This window comes from Suricata suricatta, chromosome 9 (genome assembly GCF_006229205.1).
Source record: "Suricata suricatta isolate VVHF042 chromosome 9, meerkat_22Aug2017_6uvM2_HiC, whole genome shotgun sequence".
NCBI classification, from domain to species: domain Eukaryota; kingdom Metazoa; phylum Chordata; class Mammalia; order Carnivora; family Herpestidae; genus Suricata; species Suricata suricatta.
In genome coordinates, this window is record NC_043708.1 from 61,409,596 (window position 1) to 61,432,124 (window position 22,529).

The 22,529-nt window shown below is 37.0% G+C and overlaps 1 protein-coding gene across 3 annotated transcripts in view; it reads right to left on the minus strand.

The window, feature by feature from the left end:
* NPAS3 (neuronal PAS domain protein 3) overlaps window positions 1–22,529 on the minus strand; it is an 836,879-nt gene that overhangs the window by 579,651 nt on the left and 234,699 nt on the right. For 2 of the 3 annotated variants that reach the window (XM_029951942.1, XM_029951943.1), the window contains one exon: window positions 5,524–5,768. In XM_029951942.1, coding sequence (XP_029807802.1) covers window positions 5,524–5,768 — 245 coding nt within the window. Of the gene's footprint in view, window positions 1–5,361; window positions 5,413–5,523; window positions 5,769–22,529 lie in introns of all 3 variants that reach the window. The other variant, XM_029951941.1, reaches the window with a different exon arrangement.

A 22,529-nucleotide genomic window follows, 5' to 3' on the forward strand; every position in this document is an offset into this window, starting at 1 on the left:
CTGACACCTTTGCCATCACCATGGCATGAGCCTCTCCCAAATCTCTGCTGCGCCCTGACCAGGGTGCAGACCCGAGCTGACCGCTGAGCAGGGAGTCAAGCCCAGCCAGAGCTGTGGCATCAAGTAAGCCACCCAGCTAAGCCCAGCCTAAATTTGCCAACCTCTGGAATGAACCACAGCAACACGAGGGTGAATGCTTTGCAGCATGCCACCGAGATCCTCCGGCAATGACGAACTATGACACCCGAGGACGCACACATTCTCCGTCAGCGCTCTCACAAAGAGGCTTCTGCTGAATCCGTGTTGGGAATAGAGGGTGATTCTGGCTGCCCAACGGTGCCAGGTGCACTGAAAATGATGGGGACCAAACTCTCCGACTGTGCCATGTGGCAAGAAACCGGCAAAGCATTTCCAGGCTTCATGCTGAAGGTGGACCGGAGTCCCTCTCCATAGACAGCAAAGCTTTTCCTGAGAAAATGAGAACGTGCACAAACTTATAGTCTCAGAGACTTACTCTGCCATCACGAAGCCTACAGTTGTCAGTCAGAAAGCCCTTCATGCCCAGTGTCAGAGATGAGAATCTGAGACAAGCATGGCAATATAAGCAATGCCTGTCCTATCATGATGTAAAACTGGTAAAAGCTTAGTTCTTAAAAGAACTTCCTTCAGAAGTCATCACTTCACTAGAAAGGTATAAAAGGATAGCAATATGTAATTTAAAAGTTTGTGGAAGCATGCCTACGAGAAGGCTATTATATCACATTATATTGATACTAGTAAAACCTGGCACTTGCTACCAAAATAAACAAGAGTGAACACTGGTGGTTCAGCTTGTGGATGGCTCCTTTGGAGTGAAGTGACTGAAACTCGAGACCAAAGCAGGGAGATGGGCCCCCAGTCTACTGAAGGTGGTGGAGGTGAGAATTGGCACTAAACAAGAAGAAAGTGTCTATCTTTTATCCCGTCCTCCTGCCCCTATGGGAAGCTTCGTTTTAGAACCTCAGGGTGCAGTCTGGGCACTACCATTGGCCTGTGTAATAAGAAAGAACACCACAGGCTGATGTACGTGCTGCACACAGATGCTAAGAAATTGCATTTCACATTTTTTTTTAATAACGAGGAATAGGACACTTGCTCCCAAGTATGAATGTCAGTTGGTAGAAGTCAATGTATGTCAGCACACAGTAAAATGCCAGAACAAAAACTAAAGACCTTTCTGAGCTGCTTAGACCAAGAAGAGCAATCACGCAGTCTTGCATTCTCTACTTTCTGTGGAAACAGAACCATTTTTCTAAAATGCTAAGTTTTGGGAACAACCGGTATTGTAGTAGTTCAGTTATGCTGAAGGAAGCCCTAGACGCAGCTGCTACCGTGACTGCTTGAAACCGATCCCGTAAATATGACTGCAAAAGTTAACAGTCTGGTCTTTGGCTAAGGATAGATCATATATCCTTTAAATAAAGACCTGCAGGTCTCTCCTCTCAGAAATATCTACCACTGACTTCACCCTAAGAGCGCGAAATAGTGAGGGAAAGGCCTATGAAAATAGTAAAGCTCTTCCCTAATGTGTTCAGTCCATTTCAATCACCAGTTGTCTTGCAGTATTTTTCAACCATTTCCTTCCAAAGACTAAGCATGTCTTCTATCTCACGTATGTTAGCATTGTTGCCTGTCACATACATACACAAATTGTTGTTTAAAAGCTGCAGTGCTTAAATCGAAGTAAAACTTATGCTTACAGTGGTAAATGTTCCTGGATTAATAGAGTTGTAGCAGAGATACACCAAAAATTGACTGAAGTCTGTGATATTAAAAAGACAGAAAATTTATCTAGTTTTAGCAAATGTCAAATCAGCAGCTATTGCTTTTAAGATTAATAAAAGATATAATGGTTTCTAGATAGCCTCTAAATAGAGATTACTATGAATGGAGAAGTGATTTACCAACAGTCACCACAATGAGATTTCTTTAAAGGTTACAATCATCAGTTATTTAGCTGAAACACTGCTGAGAATGCCTGGTCATTTCTTGAATAATGCATAATGTTCATTGTAGATCTGATCTGTATTATAACAATACAGATATTTCTAAAATAATGGAAAAAACTATCTGTTACCTTCCAATTGCTTAACATATCATTTCCACGAAGTAATTGACTCAGGACATATTACACACTGTCACCTGAGTGTTCTTTCTGCAAGCATAACTTGTAATAATCTATACACAATGGGCATCACAAAACAAACTCATCAACCTTTATAGACTTTTAAGAAAAGATGTGATGAATACAGGGCAGAGAGAAGGACCTTTCTGAAGCAGTAAATTAAAATGATTAAATTTCTATATAGTTGTGTAGGACAAATTTAAATTTAAGCTTTGAAATTTAATTATTAACATGAACAACTCATCACACTAAAAAAAAAAAAAAAGAAACATTGCCTACATTGTGTAAGTACTTTTCATATAAATTTCCAAATGCCTTTAGGTTTATTCAAGAGACTGCTTGGAGAAGCACAAAGTACAATGTCTACCGTTTTACTGTTGGATTATGAACTGCACTTCACACGATGCTGCAGGCTATTTATATAAGCTTGTTTAGCCACATGAACTTCTTCAAGGGCACAACACAGAAGACCTTAATAAATTAAAATGAATTTCTTTTGATGTTGTTTCATGAATGTTTGATCAGAATGAATAACAGGTTTGCATTAAAAAATGAGGGTAGAGCAATAAAATATACCTACATTGTACAGCTGAACCAGTTCACAGAAAGTGTCCACTACATTCCCAGCAACTTTCGAGAGCCAGGGTCAACTGGATAGTCACTATGCTTTACACCTTCACTATCATCAGTTTACTGATAGTGGGAGTATACATGTACCGAATTGAATGTTCTGCCATTATCTGGATGGAATTTTCAAAATAATAAAATCTGTTATCTCCTTACAGACTCCTAAATATCCACCCCAACCTCCCCATTTTTCTCCTTGACATCAGTATGTCCTTCCATAGACTGAAATAGCCAACAGAGCAGAGACCATATTTTATCTTTTTTTTTATCCATCTTTATCATAAGTAGTTATAGAGTTTAACTGACTGAAGCCCATAAAGTAAAAAGGAATTATCAGTCATAGTCAGAAGCTGAGAGAATTCTCACCTGGCATGTTTGATAAAGGGGATGCAAATCAAACATAATTTCTAGAAATGGTATGATGTGATAGAGCACTAGACAGAAAGGCAAAACAATGGAATCTAGCTTAAGATCTGCTAACACTTAACTGTCAACTATTTCTAGGTCATTTCCTTGTCTATAAATGAGGGCATGGTTTTACAAGAGCTAAATTTTTGTATGTCTACAAGGTCATGATTCTAAAAGTCAGCAAGGTTATCACATTGCAGAAGAATGGACAAATCATAGAACCACTTTTTACTTTGGTAGCCATCGCCATCACCACCACCAAGGCAGCCTATAAACTGCCTGCTCTGTTAAAAAAAAAAAAAAAAAAAAAAAAAAAAAAGGAAGGGCCCCTGGGTGGCTCAGTTGGGTAAGCCTCTGACTCTTGATTTCAGCTCAGGTCAAGATCTCACAGCTCATGAGTTCAAGCCTGACATTGGGCTCTGCGCTGGCAGTGTGAAGCCTGCTTGGGATTCTCTTTCTCCCTTACTCCCTCCCTACCATCTCTCTCTCTCTATCCCTCCCTCCCCTGCTCACTAGCTCTCTATTTCTCTCTCAAAATAAATAAACTTAAAAAATGGAAATGAAAGATAATTGGGCTCAACAACCCCATACAAGTTCAGTCCCTTAATGAATCCATTTCAAAGTGAAGAATAAGGATGTGTTTTGCACATTCTGTGACTTCTACCCTCTTGTACCTACCCTTTCATCTTGTATGATCTGGAATAAACATAAAGACACTCTAATGAATAAACTCTCATGGATACAATATATTTACTAAGATTATATTCACATCTTCAGCTTGGGAAAATTTGGCACAACATTAGCATCTGGAACATAGGCTGGCTTATTACCAAGTTGACATCTACCTTTTTAAGGGGAGGAGGGCTGTAAAGGGACAGCATGAGTGTGTCTTAGTTTATTCATACTGTGCTACCTGACACTGACATCCAGCCCTTGACAACTACCTCTGTTGTATGTTCTTCTCAGCCTCTCAAGGCCATTCTTATACTCTAGAGCAAGAATCCGTGAACTGTAGCTTGTAGGCCACATCTGGGGATAGCTGCCTGTTTTGGAATGCATAGTTTTAGTAGAGCACAGCCACACCCTGCTGTTTACAAATTGTCTACGGCTGAGTTAATGCTACCCTGGCAGAGTTTAGAGCTCCTCCAAGCCTTAGCCTATATATTTCCTATATAGCCCATTACAGAAAATATTTGCCCTGCTCTAGAGGAAAATAGCTCTAAGAATTTAAATTGTGATTTTTCTTCTCTCATAAGCATAAGAAACACTGTAAATACCAGTGGCAGAAAAATTACCAGATTCACACATGCACATATACACATTTGATGACACCTCTGAGCACACAATTGTAAACAGTCACTGTTTTTGATCCTTCATTTTAATCTGGATTCTATAAGAAGGCATAGCTCCCTACTAGAACCCTTTTCTACAACAGCCACGAGTGCAGGAACTTCAAAGGTCATTGTCAAGGTGTCATCACTTAACAAAAGAACCTAATTCCTCCCCCAGAGTTGACCAAGATTTTGCCAAATGTGCAGTTTATGAGTCTAGAGACAAGATTAGAGAACAAGAAAGTAGCAGATCCCTTAAGTCCTAAGCCTTAAATAACACATCGTTAAAGATGGAGAATCAATGGCCAACACCACATATACATCAATAAAGATATGCATGCATATTCATATGCTAAACATGCTATAAATTACAAGTTTCACTAACACATAAGAAAATACCTCTCTTACATATCAGAATGAAGAAGGCCTAAAATCTTTAATAAGCAAGTTTAAAGAGTGACTGCACCAAGGACAGGGAGGACAAATATAGGTTTAGATTTATAAGTCTTAGGCATTATGTATTATTTGTTTTACTAGTCAATAAAATCATTACTCAAAATGCCTGCTACATACAGACAGTTGGACTCAGCTTCCTTCCTTTCTTTGGTTACTAAAGACAGAAGATATTAGTTCCACCCTTTAACAAATATTCTTGTACTCCACCCATCAGTAACAATTTGCATAAATTAGCATAACACAAATTGAACCCAAGAAACATTTTAATGTAAGTCATTTAATTCTCCTTTCTCTGAAACCTTACATAAAATGATAGACTATTTAGGCTGACAGACTTTTGGAAAATAAAAAAGAAATAGAAGAGGTTTATTTCACCTTCACATGGTGTCTTTCTCATGCAGAGTTCAGATTTCCACATTTGTATCCCTTTAAAGGATTTGATATGCAGGAAAAGAAGAAAGGATGATGGTAAACATTTCATCTCAGAGACACCTACCGACCACCATATTTCAGAACCAACAGGGGCTTAAAACTTACCTTTTACTGATGTATTAGGTGGAGGGCCTTCCATTCGCAAGTTCCACGGAGGGTCCCCTTGGTTAGCAAAGTCCCTCATTTTCAGATAGCTAATTGTGAGTCGAATGATGGATGCCTTATCGAGCTGGCTTGTGATGGCAGCAGGAAGAGGCAACAACTTGGCCAATTCATAGAACTCAAAATTTTCCTTTCCCCGGCGGGAGCGAGCAGCATCTCGGGATTTCTCCTTTCTCAATGCTTGTAAACTGAAATCAAAGGAGTGAAAAAGCGTTATTTAGAACATGTGGTTTTTGGACAGGAGATAGAAATTGTTTCCTTTTTATTTCCTTTTCCCCCCAGCAAACATCTACCAAAATCTTCTTCCAAATTCAAGGGCCATAATAAAATGAATTCTAGACAATGTTCACTGAAACCAAAAATTCTACCTCTGGACTTACATTCCACGAACTTAGGTGCAGTAATAATAATAGTTTACTTGTTAGGTTTTTTTCCTAATTGGCCATGCATTGAGATGTGTTCTTTGTTTCTAAGATATATAGGTCATAGCTGATGTTATCAGCTATAAGCAGCAGAAAAGATGAGACTAGCATTCATAAATCTGTTCTCAGGTTAATTCTTTTGTTCATTTAATTGTCATCACTGTGAGATCTTAAGGCATCAAAAGCACCTTTATTTCAGTTATCATCTTGGGGAACAAATGGCAAACATCAACATTTCATTTGTTGATTCTATGAAGTGTGTTTATGTGCATTTAGCCCTCAATAAAGATCATGACCTTACATCAGATAAAGAAAACATCCCGCTGAAAATGAAAATTTCAATATAACTTAATAAATATGCTAGTAATTGGTTGATAAGAAAAACTTTAATTCTTTATTGATGAATATATATTAGCAGATGGATAGATTTTCTAAGATACTAGGGAGTAAAATGCATCGCCCAGAGAAGTCAAACTTTAAGATAATATAAATTTAATGTTGAAAGATATAGCCCTGTATGGGTTATTAAAATTTATAAACATTATAGACACATTACTTCACAGAAAAGGCAACAGGTGGGGTCCAGCATTTTCCTTTAACTATTCATGTGCATTTCTGTTTGAAGTTTGCTCACATTGCTGAGGGCAGACTCTGGCACAACTGAAGCTGTGTTTGAGCATCTGACAGAATTCCACCTATTCTGAATTGCTCTGTTTTGTGTCGGACAAGAAATACAATCAAAATAAGACCCTGATGATAAGTAATTGGGCAATATTTACGGTATCAAGGTACTATTAAAATCATTTGTAAGTACCCATTTCATTGAAGTACAAAAGCATTTTAAATCTTTGAATCTAGCTTTCTGGTTTCCCATTATAAAATAACAAGAAAGAGAGAAACAAGCAAGGAAGCAAGACCAGAGCAATAGATCAAAATATGTTCAGCAGTGTGGCTCCAATATCCATTAGTATAATGTGGTCAAGAACATTTCATATTACATTATACCATACCTGATGTTGTTCATGGTAGAAGCATTGAACTCACCACAGACACTTGGAATATCTTATTGAATATCTATATAACTTAAGTAATGCCATCACACTTGGATAAAATATACACTAAGCCAACAACGCAACCAGTTTCACTCTTAACAAAATTTTCTACACTAGCTAACCAACCTATTTCTTACAACTAGACAACTTAATGTTATCATTTTCAGAGTCACGGCAGTCTCAGATGAAAACCTTTGTCCTTTGATGTCTCAGGTGATAACCTCTGGCAGAAACAGTGCTAATTTACAAGGAAAAGGCATGGTATGACACTTATTTCCCCAAATCATGGCTGGCCTTTACATGATTTTATAAATTGTCAATTTTGGCTTATTGAAAATTGTGTAATGGGAGACACCTTAAAAATCTGATAAAGTTTGAGTATAACCAAGGTCTAGGTTAACATCTTAGTGTAAAAGAACCATTCATGCCCCTCCCTTTATATAGTAAAAGCAATCTATCTAACATCACTTAGGTCTGCTGTGCCCAAAGAACTAGGTCTATTGACATGTTTTCTCTACCTCTTGTAGAATGCAGTGGTTCAAGTTCAATGCTTTGCTCTTTTTGTGTTCTTGTAATCAAATAGTACTCCAGAAGGTAGGCTAAACTTACAATTGTTGCTGTTGTTGTTGCTGTTCAGTAAGTGACTATGATGGAGCACTAGAGCAGAAGTTGTAAACTCAAGGGCCCCCGGGATTATGGCAGGGAATGCCAATGAGTGAAGAAGCCTGATGGCAACTGTGGGGCAGGAGAGGGCAATAGCTCAGGCACACACAGTTTCAGCAGACTGCTGCTCTGGAGGAGGACACACCTGGTGTTGCCAGATTTCCAGTGTTGTTTCTAGAGAACAACATTGCAATTTTTATATGGCATTTCCAATTTTATGTTATGTTTTAATTTTATGTTTACTAAAGTTCTAAAAAATGATGCAAGTCTAATAAAACATGTCATTTGGTCAATGAATGAGAAGGGATGCATTTTAGAATTAGGCAAGAATTTGGGAGGCCAATTTTGAAAGGCAGTTTTACATGGATGTTATATGCAACTTTTCCTTTATATAGGTCACTCAAAGCATCACAAATGGGCTCATCTGTCATCTAATTAATATTACATATATTCATACCAGGAATTTCTTTGTTCAACTGAAGCAAGTAGAACATGAGGCCATTATTCTGAAATTGCTGTTAACGCATAGGCTTAGCAATAATTTAAGGAAAAAAACTCATTTTATGGGGGTGGGTGGTAAGCAAAGCCCAAGATGACAGGGAACAACTCAATGGGCTCCAAAGGCTAGGAACAGGACAAATGGCTTTCTCTTCCCACTCCAGGAAGAGGAATACATGGACATTAATGCCTTTGGATGCCTTGGCTATCCACTGTCCTCTGATATTTGACTTACCTAAAATACCACTTGGCCAAACTTAACTTCATGTGTTCCTAACCCAACTTCGTGTTTTTCTCCTCTCTGTCCCTTCACTTTTTTTTTTTTAACTCTAACACTCTGTGTTACCCTATTGGAGTAATTGTCCTGGCCATAATCTTAATAACAAGGGTTTCGATCACTCTCACGTCACAGCATTACACAGACCTCACAGTTCACAGGACTTTCAGAATGACAGCACAGTGTCTATAAGTAATAATTTGCTTTGAGGGCAACAGCAATAAAATACAGTCAAAGGATTAAAAAGGTCATAGAGATGCTGATAGAATAGATTGAGATAAACACGTTAAGACAATGACCCAGATCATAGAGTAATTTAAAACCCTTTTGTGTGAAGTATAGCCTAGTTGTAAGCAGTTCTGAAATTGAACTAAAGACTATATTAAACCTTAAAATAAACTATGTATTTGTATATTCTGTTCTAAATAAAAAATTATAGTTGTTTTTCTGGAATACCAAAGAAATATTCAAATGGCTACACATGAATAACATTATGGTGCTGATCTCTGACATACAAAACATGTTTAAACTTCAGATCAACAAGAAGTTACTCCCAAACTTCCCACTGCTCTGATGTTCTTACACCTAGTCTTTGGATAATTTTGGAAAAACAGACTCTTCCTTAATCCTCATCAAATCAAAATCTCAACCCTCTTTGATGACAATATTATCATTCTCACCAATAATTACCAACAACAACCAAACAACAAGATTAACAATTTCAAAAGATAATACACACACACACACACACACACACACACACACACATGTATTTTTAATTCATTCATTTATTTATAATAAATCTAGAAGTCCTATGCAAAACAGTGTTTATATTTGGGGGAAGATAGCAAATGATTTTCAGAATCTCCAAAGGGCTTCTTCACCCAATTAAAAGGATAATGATCTAGTATCTAGAATTTCTTCTTATAAAACTTATAAAGTTAGACTCTCTACTCTTCTTGTCGTTGATGTTACCATAATTAACTTTCCTAAACAAAATTATTGTTATAATGCTTAATGCTTCTGCTTAATGCTTGGCAACAAACTTTCCATGTTTCTGAAGATATACCTTTAAGCACAGGTAACAATCAAAACTTCTCAATTTTAAGTTCCTTGGGAAGTTTTTTTGGCAAGAGTCCTGATGAAGAAACTATGAGACCCACCCTGGCCATTCACAAGCATTGTGATTTTCATTATGGTTTTACAACATGAGGATGGCAAACCAATCTCCTGGACCAGCGCAACAGCCCATATCATAATTTCCACAGTAGGATACGGTAAACTATGCAATAGTGAACTTCTTGGACAATTCTAGATTTTACCAATGAAGATAGTTTGCAAACTCTAAATAGATTTTATAACAAAGAATAATTTTAAAAAGTTGGAAAGACTTAGGAATGTTGAAAATATAGTCAACCCATCCAAAAACTTTCTTGGAAACCAGAGAGGTTAGGAGTGTAGGATCTGCTGCCAGACTGTGGGTACTGGCACCATCATACAGCTACCATCTTGGCAACCTTCACTCAATCTCACAATCTCTTTGGGCCTCAACTTCCTCATATGGAAAATGGACCTGATGATAGTTGTATCTACTTCATAGTATTCTTGAGCGTAATTGAGCTATTATATGTTAAATACAAAATGCCTGTCAGTATGGTAGACAATATCTAAGTAATAACTATTAATATAATAATCATAAAACTTTTTTTAATCATAAAACTTATCTAGGGGGAAAAATCTAACTGTTTGAATCCTAGGGCCACATCTGATTACTATAGTATTTCTCCATAATTCTTTAGAAGTTTTTTTGACCAGTCTTCTTTTATACCATCTTACAATGTCTCTAATTCTAAACACCTGTTGGCTTTCTTCATTTGTCCTCTCCAACTGCATTCTCTATGGCCACTTATGAACTTCATGTTAGTAATTTCCCATGTAGTGACAGTAGAGATCAAACCAACAGGACTAAAATAAAAAACATAACTTAGTTGGTGACAACCCTAACATTGCCTATTTATTCAATTCCTTTCATGTCCTCTAAAATCATTAATTTAATATCACTTTAAGCTCTGTTTGATGCCTCTCTCAGCATATCTTCCACACTAGCAAAAAGTAGAGGTTAAATGAATGGGTTGTAGAACCACACTGCCTATATTTAAATCCCAGTTCCACAACTTAACTGGTTATGCAAACTTGAGCAATTTACTTAATTTTCTGCCTCAGTTTCTTTCATCTGTTAAATGGGATGATAATACTATCTGCTTCATAAAGTTCTTGTTGAAATTAAACTAAATGGGTTAATTATTGTAAAAGATGTAACTGATACCTGACACACAGTAATACTATATAAGATATATTAAATTAAAACATAAACTTGCTTCACACTGATTGTTCTATGCTTTGACATCCACAACACTCATTTAAAATGTACACACTGTGTCATCGGTATGGCTTCTACTCACTGGTTCTGACCTATCACACTGAATACTTAAAGCAAAATAAAACTCTTATTGCAAAGATACTGATTTTTTGCTATAGTCTTCCTTATGCTTATAGTCTATCTGCTGTATACCACAGGTGTACCTAATGAGTTTTCAAGTAAAACATATATATTTCATTGATGAATGATTCAAGGTTCATAAATCAATGATTTATTTACTAGGAGTAATAAGTTGGCAATTTTTAGTTCACTAAACTAGAAAAAAAAAATGGCATTCAACTGCAAGACAAGCAACTATGGTTTTATACAAAAAAAGAATATCCAAACAGTTGTCAAGAGAATGAATTACTCAGGAGAATTGTGAGAATTTCTGTAAAAATACTTAACACTTGCAATGATCCTTATTAGTCAAAGCGATTTTATGAGTACTCTGGGACAATGGTAATCTTTCAAAATAGCTTTCAAAATCTCGCAAATCTAACAAGCTCTCCTTGATGTCAGACAAAACCCCAAATCCAGGACCATGGAGAGCTCACCCAGATTGCCTGCAGGAGTGGGGAAATGTGAAAGTGCCAGCAGCATTTGCTGCTTTAGCTTCCATACTGGGGACAAGGCCAAATCATGAAATCTTGCTGGAGTCAAAACAAGCAAAAGATAACCGAAAAAAAAGTAAAAAGTTAAAGAAAAGGCACTGCCACTATCACAAAGCCAGTATTATGAAATTGACTCAGTATTGCAATCTCTCTAAAGCTGCCATGGAACTGGATAAAGATGTCAATTATTTATTGGGTCACTTGTCCATGGTGAAAAAAAACCAGATAACTTTGGACTTGATGATTCATTAAATTAAAAGAGGTAAGTTATCCTTTGTGGCTTATCAAATTTAGCTTTGCAAAATTGATTACTTTGATTTCCTACTTCACAGAAATAGTTATGATGATTATGGAAATAATATAGCTGGAGATCTACAGAGGATAACAAGGAGCAAAAATAACAATTGTCACAGAAAAACAACAAAAGTAAATCAACTTAATCAAATGTTTCTTCCACTCCTATGACTCCTTCATAGCCAAATTTTTATCAGTTCTTTTTATATAGCTTATAATTGTATTTGTGAAACAGTTCCTGATACAAACATTATCAACAGATTCACATTATCTCTACATGAAAATCTTCTCTCTCAGTTTCAGTTTTAACACCTCCATGTAAACTTTTCAAATACAATAACCAATCTCTACAAAAGAACACAGCAGATTTTGGTCCTATAATGGTAGGCAAAAGGATAGAGTAGAACGACTTTAAACTTTGCCTTTTTTTAAAAGTACTTCTAAGAAGGCAGAAAGGCAGGTTTTTATGGATTTTCCTACTTGTTTTGCTTAGGAGAACCCAGCACTCCAGACTTCTACTATTTATCAATTAATCTGGCATACAGCCTCAAAGGAAGAAGGTCGACCTGTATTAAAAATGCAGCCATCAAAAATTCATCAAAGGTTTCAGCATTTTAACTCATGAACCTTTGAACACCTGCATACTTGTCAGATCTCTGGTCATAGTTAACAGTGAAATCTATAGTGACTCCAGTACCTACTCCTGGCCTGACATGAGCAGAATGAGGAGGATTCCCAGGGAAAAAGTAAAGATTCTACAAGCACTGTTTGCCCTTCTTTCATTACTTTCAATAAAACAACCCAACACACATTGGCATCACATAGAGTTCAAAGTCAATCAAATCAACCTACTGCACAGAAAAAAAAAATCTTTCAGGAGTATTTTTCCACATGATTGTAAATATAATTGAGAAATGTATAAGCAACTATTATTTGGTAGGATTATGCACTACATAGCTCACAAATTGGAGTTTTTTTAGTGTTCTCCAAGAAAAGGTAACAATTTCAGAAACCTTCCTTTAATGTGTGAAGAAAACAGTGTAGTATATGCTGGAAGTTAAAACTGGAAACTTCAAGTTCAAGGTAAGAACTCTGCTGCTTAACTAATGCACTGCTCATAGCTGTCATCATTAATTTATGTTAGCCTCTGTAAACATCAAGAGTATAATGGGCCAATTTCACAACTAAATATAGATGCACATTTTGCCCTTATATAAATGGCAGATTGCTGCTGTAGATCATCGCTGCAGCAACACGTCAGTAAAGATGCACTGTTTGATGGTCTGATGCTCACACAATATATAAAACCAGTTGTAATGGTTGTTTGGAAGCAAAGTGTAACACAGCAGCAAAATTTCATTTGTTCCACAAACTCAGGATATATTAAGCTTGGCTGACAAAGACTGCTTGATGTGCTCAATCAGTTTGACCTTCATTCTTACTTTATTTTTCTCATTTAACATGTGAAATGACCATTATCTTTCCCCAGGTAAGAAAGATGAAATTGATTGCTTCAAAAAAGTGTCAAAAACATTAGCAACTGCTAGTATTTGATAAAGTATCAAAATTAAGACGCATCCTTAAAAGTTTTAACTAAGATATAGTCTCACTGAATAACCATGACCCATTTTTGACTTGTAGTAAAATAGATCAAAAGAGTAATTAGAGCCATTCAACTGAATGCCTTCCCTCATCTTCAGAAAATGCTTTGTGTATGTTTGAACTTAATAATTAAATTAATTGGTTTTAGCCAATGAGCGTTTTTATTCTTAACACTTTAAATAAGAGGATTTATTTCCAGAATGAGTCATTAGAATAGCAATAAAGAAAGCTGAGAGGTCTGCACAATCCTTTTCAACCAATGTTCACCTTGATTCAAATAATCCTTGAATGAACCACAGCAAGACCAAACTATTCATTGTAGGCTTTGGTGTCTGCCAAAAACCTCATGAATCAAAGTGTTTTGTTCTTCATTTTCCCCCAGAACTTTAAGCTGTACAACTGGCAGTTCCATAATAATAGAAAAACTGCAGCTTTATCAAGTAATTTCTCTCCACCCAATAAAGAGCACTTTACCTTGGAGCAGCTTGTATATTTCACACCTTAAATTTCTATTTACCAAATCAGCTAATCACTTCACAATTGAACTCAGAACAAAAAAAAATTATCAATTAAAGTGGTTGAAACTCCTGCAAATTATCATTTAGGAATGAAGTAATTGCTTTCATCAGGGCAGAAAAGCCCGCCAGAACAGAAATGTCACTTTAGATTAGTGTTCTCACTCCTGAAGCTATGGATGACACAGCTGATATAAGACTAAATGCCAAGACCAATCAATTGCTTTTGTGGCTCTGCTCTGAGCTGCTGTAAAAGGGGCCATTTTCTAGGATCTACTCTTCATTATAGTAAATGCTATCTCCTTGGTAACATAATTCCATTTCTCATAAATTCTGTCTGAGAGCATTGTCCTAACAATGGATGTTTGTGGAAAAGAATGCTGTTGGTTTAATGCACAGAATTAAGTGTGAATGGCTGTCAAACTGCTATAGTTTACTAGTTCTTAAACATAAATTGAAGTCTTATACATTAAAAAGAATTCTTGGGGAGAAATGAATGTCCTGAACAAGGGTAAGATAGTGTATTTGAAGGCGTCGTGCTGCTGGTTTAGAATTTTGACTATTCTAGTATTTCTCTGTCCCATACATTAAATCGGTCAGCTCACACCAGAGGTGGGTGAACACTTCACTTACTTTCTCAGCGGTGTAGTTTGCAAATGTGAAACCTCAGAAGCAAATATGGACTCATTAGGCAACTGCATGGGATTTGTGAATAGCCACAACTGTGTTAAAGGGGGGTGGGGGGGGAAGCGTTCTTTGAGCTGAGCCCTTCCTGGAAAGCATCCAGATCTTAATTTGTATTGTTCATCCTCCTGAAGTTACAAGAATCTGGATTGCGGGCTCCAATTAAAAGGAAATTGAAGAAGCTAATATAGTGAGAAAGCAGCAATTCCCTGCACTGTTCCCTTCAGGTCTGAAGTTTAGAAAGAGATTCAGCATCACGGGTCTTTCCTCGACATGGGATAAAGGCTTTCTCATCCTGGTGAGCACACATGTGTAACTTCCATTAACAGTAACAGGAGTCGTGAGCACACATTGAGAGGAGAGTCTGTTGCTAAATATTTGAAAGGGTCAGAGCATCTCTGCTGCAAGGCAAAGCGAGAGGGAATGGTGGCCACCCTGTGACAGCAGGACATTTTCCTGACCATGCAAAGGGCAACTGTTGGAATTTCTACCACTCCAAGGAACTACAGTACTGATTTTCATTGTATCAATAGCAGGAAAGCTCATGATGTTTCTGCTTTTTAACATTATTAGCTGGCACCAAAGAACAGCACAGGCTTTAACATAATAACAAAAGTGGACATCTTTGAATGCATCTTCAACCACAATCTAAGTGTTTGAAATATTACCTCATTTAATTCATGATTGCCAATATCAGCAACAAGGGAAAAATGGTTGCTAAAAGGAGTGTTGCTTTCAGCCCCTAGTTTAAGGGACACTGTGTGAGTTTTGTACTTTCCCTCAAACTTGCCATACCCTCCCCCCCAAAACCAGGAGAATTTTGGTCTCATGGATGGCTTTCCCCAGATCACAAACTTTTGGTGCTAAAGGAGGACAATCCTGTGCAAACCAAGACAGAGCTGGCCACCCCGGAAGACTCGCTGCCTCCATCTCACAAATGGAAGATCAAAGCACTGAGAGGGAAAGTAACTTGCCCAAAGCCAGGGAGACCTGCAGCTAGAATTTGAACCTTGACAAGATAACTGACGTACGTTGCTCTCACCACTGTATTACACTGCTTCCATCGGGATAAAGTCCTCAGGATTCTCCCTCTCCCCGTCATTCACATGACAAGTCACTGATGAAGTTTTACTTAATTTATAAACGCCTATGTAAATTCCATAGTTGTTATGAAAACATTAATTTCTTACTGAAATTTCCAAAAAAGCCCTGTCTTTCAAGCTTATAAACACTGCAACTTGGAGTAGATAGATTTGCTGTTAATTGCTATATGTCCCAAACTAAATTGCTTTGGAATTCAAATTCAAATGACCTTTTCTAGAGGGAAAATTCACTTTTTCCTTTAATTTTCTTTAAGTGTGATTTCAAACACTTTTGAAAGCACAACTAAGTAGCAGAAAGCTTTTGAAAACTTTCAAGTTTGATAGGACAGACTTGGAAAGGAAAGAGCATGCTTTGACAAGTTTGAAGATCTTGAAGTATGAAAAATGAAAGTTATGGCCATGTGAACACTGCTAACAGCACATGTTTTTTTACTTGACATCAATGAACACACCATTCCAGTGGAACTGCCTGCGTTCCTTTGTGAAAGAGATAATTAAGTACAATGGTCACCCTGTCTTTAAATACTGCAACTGAGAAAACAAGTCTTAAAGTGACTATATACTCTATCTTCTGTCTATCTGTTTAAGACATTATTTTTATTTAATCTTCCATCAAGATTTCCAAAAGCATAACATATGGTTGCCAGGGACACAAATTGTTCCAGTTTCTAGTGGAAAAATTCTAGTGTTCTAGCGAACACTTTGGTAAATACATATCCAAAGGATTAGAAATTTGTCTTTTTTTTTTAACCAAAGCTAAGGATATGAACAAATAAATATATTGCTGAGATCATTCACTGCCTCTTTGACAAATAAACTTTAGAAAAAAATTAGAATTTAGAAATATTCATCATCTTGAACACAGATGTTGAAAAAATCTTCAATGGCTTGGATTTCTTTTTACAATATATTAAGCAATAAAAGACAGCAAGTATAGTGGCATAAAGTCACTAGAGCTATGTATCTGTGTCTCTATAGGTCAATATATAGATAAAACATATCCACATTTAGATTAATTTTCATTAATATAAATATTAAGATTAGTTATTTCTACATGGTAGAAATTCCTTATGGAGAGGGTAGAAAGGACTCTAATTTTTGAAGTGTCTTCAATAAACATGTGTTTTTATATAAAAATTGTGTTTTGAAAAAACAACATAAATCTAATTTTTTGGAGTTCCAGTTGAGCCTCAGAAGCGTCTTGATGCTCAAAGGTATTTTTCATTTAATAAAAGGTTTACCTCATAGCATTATCAACTGCCAGCCTGTCATCACTTCTTGCAACAGAAGGGTGTAAATATTTGGAGAAAAGGCTTGGCTTGGTCATTCTTGTAAGAGAAGATGCCTGTCGGAGTTGGCAAAGCCGGGGGAGGTCTTCATCCCTTCCTAAGTTATCCAGCACGGGTCTCCATGACCAAGTGCCTGAGTCCAGCAGCCACGCAGCCTGGGATCCCCCAAAGTCAAAAGCAGTGCTTTTACTCAGTGTCTGCTATGTCAGCTGTTGGGCTGGAACTGCAGTGTGCTACCACGTAGCGACTGTCTTTTTCTGTGGTAGCAGTTATAGATTCTTAACCAGGAGAAAACAGACACACAAAGTATTCTAGAGAATGGGCTTCGTGAAGCACATTCTCAGATCCTAACTCAAGTCTAGGGTAAGAAGCTGTCATGATTGATGGCATCTTGAGATCTCTAAGCTCTCCAACACTGACCAAATTATTCTAACTAGGGCCATTCACTGCCTTTTCATTGACTGCTGTACTTAACACCCACAATATGTCTGGGCCCTTGGTGGTAGGTGGCTCCATGGTCCTGGAGTACATATATGCAGCAACCAAGGTGTTATTATGTGCTGGGGATTTATCTGTAAGATTTAACATGAGGAATCATGATACTTCAGCTAAGGTACTTTATTAAGTGGAACAACATAGGCAATACCTGTGTATTTCCAAGTTTCCATTACTCAGCCAGGAGCCAAGTCCTACATGGATCCTACGTTCTTCTGAAAAACGTTTATAGATTTTTGAGAGAGGACTAAATACCTGACTTTGAAGAACCAGAAGTAAGTCGTTCTAAGCCAAATCTAGTTACATACATAACAATGTATGAAGTGTTTAAAATATATAAAATAAGAATAAAAGAATTAGGCACATTGTATTTCATGAGTTTGCAAGCTGTTCATGGAAAAACAAAAGGCTATATCATGATGTAAGTATAGAGGAAACTAAAAAGACCCAGTTACTTCATTCATTAAAAGTCAGCACTGATTTTCCTGATCTTTAACAGAAAATTAACACAACTTTAATAGCAAAATGAATCCAAACTGTTGATAGAAAGTTCTCTGCTATAGGAAAGCATAGGGTCACTTGTAAGGTGAAATAGAAGACTGGCTAATAGAAATGGGGCAATGAAAGCCACGGTTTTCTCAAGTGACCCTACCATAAAGAAGCCAAAAATAACCTTAGTATCTGAAGCTGTAAGCCACCAAAAACTTAGTTGAAAATCACAAAATGTAAAACACATGGTTGAGCATTTCCTCTCTGACCTTTCAGCCTAATACAGTCTTTGACCAAAATGGATACTGTTCTACCCACCAACCAGCACTTTAAAGGAGCCTGGTTTTAAATTTACCTTCTATCTTCTCTCTGTGTTTCATTCTAGTTTTTTGTTTGTTTGTTTGTTTGTTTGTTTGTTTGAGTGGGGAGGCTGAAATATTCATCCTAAAGAGCTTCCCCTCATGGTCTCCATTTGAGTTATTAGCCAACAAAAGTTATTTAGTCTTCAGTTTCACTTCTGAAAACAGCAGTGTTTCCCAACAGCGTAGTTACAATGATAGTGTGGAGCTCAGTAAGACACAAAGACTAATGTGGCAACCTTGTAACATTCCCATGGTTGTGGACCTGACTCACTTTTCAAATACATACATGTGCATGCACACACACTTCCGCGCACGCACACACACACACACACACAGGTACCAACGTTGTTAGCGAATTAAATTATATATGTGGCTGCTTCTAGCTATGACTTCTCTAATTACTCATCACTTCCAAAATTCTTAGAGGTGGTATTTGAGTATTATTAGCAATAGATAAAGTTGGTGTTTCATTAGATGTGCCCTCAATGTCCTTCAAATTCTGTTTTCTTTTATTCATTTTTGGCCCCTCAGTTTCTTCTATACAAATTTGCTCATTTGATTTTGCCATATTGCATGTAATAAAATTCACATATACAGGAAGAATAGGGGGCTGTGTTGGTTTTATGAATTGTTAGTCTAGTATACATAAATTTATATTAGAGGTCACAAACTCAAATACCTGCAGGACCCAACAAAATTATACAAGTGAATAAAGAGGACTAAGTAAACAAGAAGAATGCGAACCTGATAATGGCAACTGGATCTCACTGCTGAACAGGGCCATGGCAAACCAGAGAGCACTTTCCCATCCAGCAGGAAGCACTCACGACTCAGGGAAACAAATCAACAAATATTTGTTACTAGATGGAAATATGGACCTATGCCAGGTCTTCCTTTTTAACAGAAGTCAGGTATCTAGTTTTTTTTAACATAAAATTTTACATTTTCTGAAAATATTAGCATCTCATTTAAAAAATGGAAGTCTTTACAGGCTCCTATGGGCCTCATTTGGCCTGTGGCAGTTAGCAATCTGTGGTTTAATGCCATTAATAACCTTTTCTGAGAGTAGGACTTAATTACAGGATACATAAGGTCTGAGATATGAAGATGTGTAGCAGTCAGAGGACACTGAAGAAATTACAAAGAGGCATAAAATGGAGGGAAATGAGGGAAGTTAAATTGGAAGAAATTATAATTATCAAAGTGACTTTGTGAGTGGTTGGATTTCTGCTTCTTTTTCTGTTTTATAACAATTTCATAAAAATAATCAGAAAAGACTCGATAAAATTAGACTATTCCATAGGGTTTAACCTATTATTAAAAGCAGCTCAGAAAATTAAAAGTACTGATAAGGTATATGTGTGCATATATTCATTTATGACATTTAAGCTACAGTTTCAGTTCACCATGGTAGCATCATGTATAAAAGATCTTTTATAAAAATTAAAATAGCCCATTTCACAATGAGTCTTTAGAGTGGAATCCCTGAAAAATTAGTGATTATGTTAATATTTTCTAAAAGTACATGCTAAATAAGACTTTGTTATTATAAGCACAATAATACTGTTGAGAGACAGTGTCCTGCCATGTATGTCTTCAAAAAGTATTTGTTGAAATATGATTGTGCTGATGATCAAAATGTCCTTAAAAGTCATGATTAAATTAGTAAACAACACATCCAGTAGTAGTGCTATTGTAATTACATTTACGCAGTTAATCAGCACTCAGAACGGTATCACAGCAAAGAAGGAAGAAAGAGTGGGAGGCAACATAGATACTGCCCACTGCCCACCAAACCCTGATACTAATAAATTGTTCTCTGTCAAAAATACTTAATTCCCAAAAGGAAGTCTCGTCCCCTTTCTACACTCTGGAGGTGGTGCTATCGTGCGCACCTGAGCCAAGAAGGGGAAAGAGGGGTCAAAGGCCTGTCTAGGCTCCTTTGTTAAACACACATAGTCGTATTCAGAAACCAAATCACAATAAGTCCTTCCTACAAGTCAGGGGGAAATATAACAATAAAGGATAAGGGAAACATTTCCAAGGGGAAATTCTAGACCTTCACATAATTATTGTATCCCTTTGCTAAATCTGTGTGTTTATGTGTAACCAGAAATACACCCCCCACCAAAAGAAAAAATATGGACAGAGGCAAGGCTCCAAAGAGAACATTTAAGAGATCACAGAAAAAGAATTTAACCTGACATCGTACCTACTAATTAAGATCAAATATTAAATCCCTATAAATTTTAGAATGACTGCGAAGACAGCCATCTCAGGAGGCCTTCTGAGATTCAACAAAGTTTGGAAGCACTGTTTTCCTATAGCTGAATCTCCTCTGCTTCTGTGTAGGAGTTTGGGGTTTGTTGTTGGGTTTGGGGTTTTTTTTTTGCCTTCTTATTTATTTATTTATTTTAAAAGTGTGTTCAAGTGTTTGTGCACCTGCTTTTCTTACTGGAGCATCTGGGGCCTTCTCGTTCCTTCTGGCTTGATGCTCCCCACCTCTGGCAGTATCCTTTTCCCTCTTGGGGAAAGGCTGACAGCTCAGGTGTAAGGGACAGCCATCGCGTCTATATGTAGAGTCTGGTGCCTTATGAAATTGATCAGAATGGCACATTCCAGTCAATTTCACTCACAGCAGGTGGAAGCAAGAGAACATTCCTATGTAAAAGTCAGGTGCCGCTTTTCACATGCATCTTCCAGGACTGATTGTACAGATCTAAACTGAAAAAGCAAACACACACATACACACACGCACGCAGCCAGCTAAAGTGGATCCCAGGGAAGACAAGCTACAATTTGTGCACAACCTCCTCCACATCCCCTGTATATGCAATACAGTAAGGAATAGTGTATGCTCAACTGTAGGCTATAATTTTATTGATAGACTCTGATGACATTATGAAATCCATAAGGGCAAAGAGCAAGTGATTTGCTCATGTCACTAGAAATCCAATACAAAATTACAGCTTTCATTTAGAAGCCTTTTTGGAACTTTTTTTTTTTAATCAGTCATGATACATGGTTATCAATACCTGTATTTGGACCATGATGACAAGGGAGGAAAGAAAAAAAAAAAGATCAAGCCAATGCCTACAGAGAAAATAATCCCAAAATCTTCAATGGCACAAGGACGAGTCCTGATTTTACAAGATTCTATACCAATTGTGACAGATACAGCAAGAAAATAAGAGCAAATTGGACTCATTTCCTCAGGATTCCTTTATGTACTTATTTACATGCTACTATGTGCTAAATGTGGATTTAGATCTTAACACATAAAATCAAGTTTAGGTCTTTTATAGTGTATGTTACAAACAAACTCATGTAAACTTCTGGACAATTTGTGTAAAAAAAAAGAAAAGCAGGACTAAGGAAAAGAATGCTTCACTCCATATTGGTGCACTCCACTTTCAACATGAGCTCAACAGGTACTGTGTTTGAGGTATCGTGTCTCATTTGGACATCATAAGCTTAGGTGAGAGGCTTGTTTCTCCTCAAGATCCACTCATCTATGCACTTCCAAAGCATCATCAATTTACCAGATCTTAAGTGAGGTGAAAGTCATATGGAAATGTCAGTGCCAAGGAAATACTGCTACTCGCAAGAAAGAGGGAGCTCCTGTTGAGAAGTTTCCTTGCTCTCTGTGCCTCAGATACTTGCACAGACAGGAGGCGGCTAGCTGAGCCATCAAAGACGGGTCACTCCTAGCAGTTCATGCTATCAGTGGGGGGTCCTGGATGGAACCAGGGTTTTCATAAAAGTGATTTGTAAGCGGGACTGTACTAACGCAATTTCAAGACAGATCGTCTGGAAAACAAGTAGAGTTAATTGGGGAGGTACAAGTGGTCCACCTAAGAAAAGTATTCAATATAAGGAAATATATGAGAAAATCCATTACTCATTACAATCAAAAACTGATCTATAAGTAATGAGACCTGGGTGCTGGGCCAACCTCTGCCACTATTAACTGTATGATTTTAGATAATACATTTAATTTCTCTGGCTCTGTGTTTTGTCACTTACTAAACAAAGATATTGTTCTCTAGAACATCTTTCCTCCTCAAGATTCTATTTTCACTTGTGCGTTTGTCACATAATATTAATGAACTACTATAGGATATGTCTAAAGCACATTCAAGTTATTGCCCATTTTCCTTACAGTTTTAAA